The sequence below is a fragment of the Abrus precatorius genome, unplaced genomic scaffold, assembly GCF_003935025.1.
Source record: "Abrus precatorius isolate BTA unplaced genomic scaffold, Abrus_2018 Scaffold2, whole genome shotgun sequence".
Taxonomy (NCBI): domain Eukaryota; kingdom Viridiplantae; phylum Streptophyta; class Magnoliopsida; order Fabales; family Fabaceae; genus Abrus; species Abrus precatorius.
Genome location: NW_020874362.1, coordinates 28,135,662 through 28,142,081, shown reverse-complemented (window position 1 = coordinate 28,142,081; position 6,420 = coordinate 28,135,662). Strand labels below are relative to the sequence as shown.

The 6,420-nt window shown below is 30.6% G+C and overlaps 1 protein-coding gene across 1 annotated transcript; it reads right to left on the bottom strand.

The window, feature by feature from the left end:
• Window positions 1–2,423: 2,423 nt before the first annotated feature.
• On the bottom strand, window positions 2,424–4,403 carry LOC113859074 (aquaporin PIP2-7-like). Its single transcript, XM_027491889.1, has 4 exons — window positions 4,097–4,403; window positions 3,166–3,461; window positions 2,900–3,040; window positions 2,424–2,537 (listed from the first exon to the last, which is right to left on the bottom strand). Exons 1-4 carry the CDS (start codon window positions 4,401–4,403, stop codon window positions 2,424–2,426), a joined length of 858 nt encoding a protein of 285 aa, XP_027347690.1.
• Between the last annotated feature and the right edge of the window lie 2,017 nt (window positions 4,404–6,420).

Below are 6,420 nucleotides of genomic sequence, written 5' to 3'. Positions count from 1 at the left end.
AATATTTGATTATTTTCATATATACAATTTTAAATAAAATTTAATTTAATTATACTGATAGTGTAAAAAATATATGTACCATCCTATAATTATAAACTGTCATATAAACAAGAATACTTAATTTTTATAGTAATTCATAAAAACAAATAGATTTACAATATATTTTAATTAATTAACGATATAAAAAAAAGGTCTTTACATTATCATGAAATTCTATATTTCAAAGCTTCTTGTTTAGGCAAAATGGAGAATATTGGGTTGGTTCAAGAGGCTTCGGAAGTAACACGTTGGCTTAATATGATTATTAGGCACTAATGAAGGTTCTATCAGTTGCTAATATGTCAGAATCTTACTGTTTCTAAGATACTTAACTTAAGAACATTACATGATTACGACCGTTTCTCTAAAAACAATCTCAAATGTTCCATCACCTTCGTGTTCCTTAACCATGGATATCCGCTAGAGAATACAATATGGGCCAAAACCCTTACTTTTATTTTCTTTTTCTTTTAGCTTTCATTTTTTTTTTCCTTTCTAAACATTTCTTTACTTCTTTTGATTTTTTATTTTTTTTTGTGACTTTATCGGATAAAAGATGTGGAGACAACGAAGTCAAGCTTCCTTTTTCTCTATTTTTTTTCCAGCTTCACAATAATTATGGCTAACCCAATTATAAGAAGGGAGTTTCTGTGTTGGGAAGGATGGTTTCCTATTAAACCTCTATTTGTGCAATAAATATTATTTTATATGTTTTTGAATTAGTATTCTGATTTCATGGATAGTATTAGAAGACAAAGTTCATAAGTGCTCTTAAATGGGTTCATCAATATTATTATAGCGATGAATATATGCCTTTTTAAACATAAATATTGCCCATAAACCAAATTACTAAAAATATAACTCACACCTAGTGCTTTATATACATATATACTCGCACCTAATCGGCCATAAAAAATGTTCACAAAACCATGAAGACATGAAATATGGTGAAGATAACGTACATTAGGTCACCAATCTATTATATGAAATGAGGGGTACACATAAGAAGGAATCCGAGAAGTCATCCACCTAACATGTTTACTTTTTTTGTCTTTATTTCTTTTCCCCTTTCTTTTCCATTATGTATATTATAGTGTCCCCAGCAACAGCGATGAATTAAAAATAAAATTCATGTCACGTCCAATAACCACCACCACAAAAGCTAAGTTAGATTATCTAATAAAGTGCGAGCTTTTGAGTGAAGTAGCAATTTAATTATGGGGCTAATTAAGCTCCTCCACTAGTGCTAACTCATTTCCATTAGTTTAATATACATTAGGATTAGGATAAGCATCCCACCAAAAATCTATTATCAACGTTAGATTAACAGTTGTCAAGATTAGACACCTAATTGAAGATAGTAATTGCAATGAAAGGGAGAACGGATGTGTTTGGTTCTTTTGGGGGTAAAGGACAAATTTGAAGGTTCAAGAAGCGTAAGTTACGCAAAATGATCTTGTAAAGCTGAATTGATGAGTTGAAGGACAACACTTTTTGCCTAATTCCAAAGGGACACTTGCATTTGTTTCAAAGCCAAAAATCAATGGTGAAGCACACCTAATTCTGTGATAGAAGCCAAAAGGAAAGTTCAAGAATTAGACCTATATTTAACTAGAGATTGAAATTTCCATTTTTCTACTCTTCTATCCCTCAATTCCAATAGTGAACAATTAGAATACAAGGATGTTTTATTGCCTCTTCCCTAGATACAGTCATAAAATTTCATGATTTTTAAAGACAAAACAGATTATTTGCGGTCGTACAGTTCTTTCTAGCCAAAAAATTGCCTAAAGTTGAACGTGTGATTTAGTAACTATAAAATATTACAATATTTTATAATCTTTATATGAAAATTTGAAGGGTAAATTTTTGCCACAGAGAAATGCACCACGAGAAAGGATCCGAATTCTTTTAAAGAACATATTAAAGACGAAGGTTTCATTTATTGATTATTATAGAAAGTGACACTCTAGTCAATATACATATACCAATGATGATTAAACAAGCAAAGTTTGATGAGGAATTGGAAACATAGGATGATGAATATACCGCTTAAATATGAAGGGCAAAATGAAAAATTACTAAGATGCACGACACAGAAAAGGGACACTTGAGGAATACATACATGGAAATTAAAAATGAAAAGACAAAAAAGGGATACAAAATAAACCCTTGGACACAACCATGCTTATCTACAATTTGATGGCCCTTTAGTTTTGGCTTTATCCTACAAACACCAAACAGCATCAGCTGAAAGGAAAAGACGAAAAAAGCCTAATTAAATAAGGGACCCCAGAGACAGACTAGCACTCCTCAACATTGAAATTATTATTATTCTTTGGGGGAAACACCTTGCAAATTAAGAAGCGAATTTGCTTAATGAATTAAGCATTGCTCCTGAAGGATCCAAGAGCTTTGATGGCTGCTGCTCTAAGAATGTATTGATGGTAGATTGCAGCCGCTGCTGCTCCAACAATTGGTCCCACCCAGAAAATCCACTGATCATCAAACCATTAATTCACCATAATTAGACTACTATATATATATATATATATATATATATATATATATATATCAACATACATAACTTTCAAGATCATTTTATTTTCTTTGGTAAAAAAAATTAAAAAGGTAATAAATATGTGTTTGGAAACAGTTCTCTTAAGAAAACAATTACTTTATTTCATTTAAATATTCTCTTAAAAAAATTTAAAAACAAGTGACTATTTCTGCAAATAATAACTTTCAAGGCATGCTTGATTCCGTTTATTTAAAAATAAATAAACATTTTCTTTTAAAAAAATCTTTTAAATATAGCAAAATAATTACTTTATTTCTTTAGTTTATGAATGATGCTTACCTGGTCATCCCAGATGTTGTCTTTGTTGTAGATAACAGCTGCTCCGAAACTCCTTGCTGGGTTAATGCCAGTACCAGTGACTGGGATTGTAGCCAAGTGAACCATGAACACAGCAAATCCAATGGGTAGTGGTGCCAGTACCTTCATAATTTTGGACACAATTCATGCAAGCATAAACCAAAGAGATTAATAAAGTGAAAGAGGGATATGATATTCCAGAACAAGGGAATAGGAATGGTTAATAGTAAAATATATTCTCAGCTTACAGGAACATGGGAGTCCCTAGCGTTCCTCTTAGGATCAGTGGCAGAGAAGACAGTGTAGACAAGAACAAAGGTACCAATAATCTCAGCTCCCAAAGCAGTGCCTTTGTTGTAGCCATCAGCCACAGAGTTGGCACCACCTCCATACCTGTCGTAGTATGATTTTTGGAAGGCCTTGGCCAATCCAGTGCCACAGATTGCACCAGCACACTGTGCTACCATATATAGAAATGCCCTTATCAATGACACCTTGCGTCCTAGGAACAACCCGAACGTCACAGCCGGGTTTATGTGTCCTCCTACAACACCAATTCCACAAATTAACTTATAATTTCTTGTTGCATGCATATATATAAATATATACATTACATAAAAATCATTTCAAATTCACATACAGCATTACAACTTTTTGATGGTCATGCCAAAAGCCAAAGTAACCTACTTATATAATTAGGCACTTTCATAAAATTATGTGTGAATTTTTTTCAAAAATCATTTTGAATAAATTATGTAAAATTAAAATTCTTCCAAACATCACAACCACCACCAATTTTGTTTTAATAAATTTTTTTCTTCTGACTAGTATTGAAGTGTGTGTTGCAATTTGTATATATGTTCAGGGTTATTTGGTATACAAATTATTTTGTTTTTTATTTTAATTACAAAGCTGTCACCATATTTTTATTTTATTTCGTATTTTCAAATTTTTTTTATAAAAAATATTATTTTTTCTATTTTGACTGTTTCTTAAACAAATATTTAAAAACAAAAAACACAATAAGAATTAAGTGATGGTTTGATAATTAAAACTAAAAACAAAAAATGAAGCAGAAAACGTTTTATGGAACAAAACAAGCACAAATGTTTGCTACGTATATAATACGAAGGGTGCATGTGTTTGTGGTACTGTAAAAGAGAAGAGAGGAAGCAGTACCAGAAATACCGGCGGTGCAGTAAACAAGGATGAAGATCATGCCACCAAAGGCCCAAGCTATACCCAAAATGCCAACTCCATCACAGTCAGTGCCACCTTTTTTGGGATCAATCTGGCTTTTGTAGCCAATAATGGTTAACACAGTGACATAAAGGAAGAGAAGGGTTGCTATGAACTCAGCTATGAGAGCTCTGTAGAAGGACCACTGTGTGAGTTCCTCTGGGTCGAACAACGGTGCTGGAGGTGGATCATGATAGTCTTTTGCTGAGTATTCTCCTTGCTCTTGAACCTCAACATCTTTAGCCATCTTCTTTGGTTGATTCTCACTGCCTCAGTTGGTGGGTGCCTTAGCTATACTATAGCTAGTTCTATGCGTGTGCCAAAGTGGAGTGGATTGTGGTGGTATTTAAGTAATGAAAGAAAGAGAGAAACTATGGTAGTGAATCAAATAATTAAAGGGTTTATTCGAGTTATTTTTTTAACAAAATAAAGTAATTTTGTTAAAGCGTTTAGTGGAGATATAAAAAAATTGATGGAATTTTTAATATAATATTTAAATATTATTTATTCATTTTAAATAAGGTTTTATTTCATAAAATAACTTAGACAAATACATAATTAAATAATAAAAGAAGGCAAAATATTGCAATTAGTATGTTATAATTTTAATAATTTAATTAAAATACATCGACAGTGTAAAAGAATTTTATGCATTATATCATAAATTGTCATATAAATAGAAAAAACATTTTTATAATAATTAAAATAAGAAATATATTTACTGTTTATTTTAATTAAAGTCATTATAATAGTAATATAGTAAAATTAAACTCTAATTTTAAACTTTTATTTATCTTTTTAAAATAAAACAAATATACATTTCTTTATAAGTATATTTTAAGTTAAAAAATTTCCTTAACTCAAAATAGGACACCATCTAATTCTTCTAAAGTTTATGTGTAAAAAAATAACATATGTGCTTTTGTTTGTGTGTATGGACAATGACATGATTTACGTAATATTTTGCCGCCCCTATTAGCTTGATTTCGCTTGCATGGCCCCACGCCAGGGTGACAACTCCAACGGACATTGTTGACATTCAAACACACATTAGCAGCAGCAGCTAATTAATAGTTAACACACTTTTTTTTAACATACTTTTAATTATAATTAAAATTTATTAAAAATTATACAAAAAATTAAATTTTTTTACTTTTAAATTAACGTTTTCTTCTTATACTTTTACAATTTTTAATAAATTTTAATTAATAATTAAAAAAATGTTAAAGAGTATATTAATAACTTCCTCTGTTAAATTAATGGCCAGTGTGACCTTAAGAATTTTTTTTTTATGTATCAACGATTACATGTGGTTATGGGCAAGTGCAAAAAATTGCAAAAGGCATTGGCATGTTGATATGGGAATTATTAGAATGGCAAATTAAGCAGCAACACCAGCTTCTACTGTTTCTTCTGCCCTGTCTGTCACTAGTTTGGCATTGGATTATTAATGGCTATGGTCCCTTTGTGTTTTACTCATGGGTCCTCCATACTCTTTCCACGCACTTAACTTTATCTTGTTTAATTTCATAGCACATGGGGGAAATGTAATAAATTAATGTATTTAAGCCTCTCAGTTACGTACATATCGATATGAAATTATTATTTTTTTAATTTTAGAATGTGTAGCCATTTAAAGAAGAATGTCACTCATCAAATTTTGGTATAAGAATAGGTGAACTTTATTTAAAATATTTTAAATTCGTTCAACTATTTTTTTATAAGTACTTGTATTTGTGAAGAAAAACTCTCTCACACATATTCTTTGATCGTGATCGGAGAGTTTCACAACATTGTTATCAGAAGAAATGTAGAGTACGAAATTGCATTTGAGTTACCTGTAGAACTATTTCAGTTTGAAATGATGCACCAAAATTAGCTTCTCTTAAGAAAAATTAGCGTAATAAAAGAACATGAGACTAAGATATGTTATCCTGAAAGCAAAAGAAAGTTAGCAATCATTATTATTTTCAGTAGTGCACTTATTATAAATATAAGAGGTAGTTGTTATCTTTGTTGATGACGAAGACGTGCCAGAGAAACTTAATTATCTTAAATCATATGGGTTTTGAACACAGTGAGGGTGATTAAGCGATCCTTGCCACAAGTTTGAGGTCACTTTTTCTATTTGGTTATAAAATTTAATAATTAATTGGGCAGTTAATTAAGTCTTATGTCATAACTATTTCAAACGGATTTGGAAAACCTATTTAAAGTTGGTGGCTGATATTTATTTTAGTTTTGATTTTTGTCTTTTTTAAAAG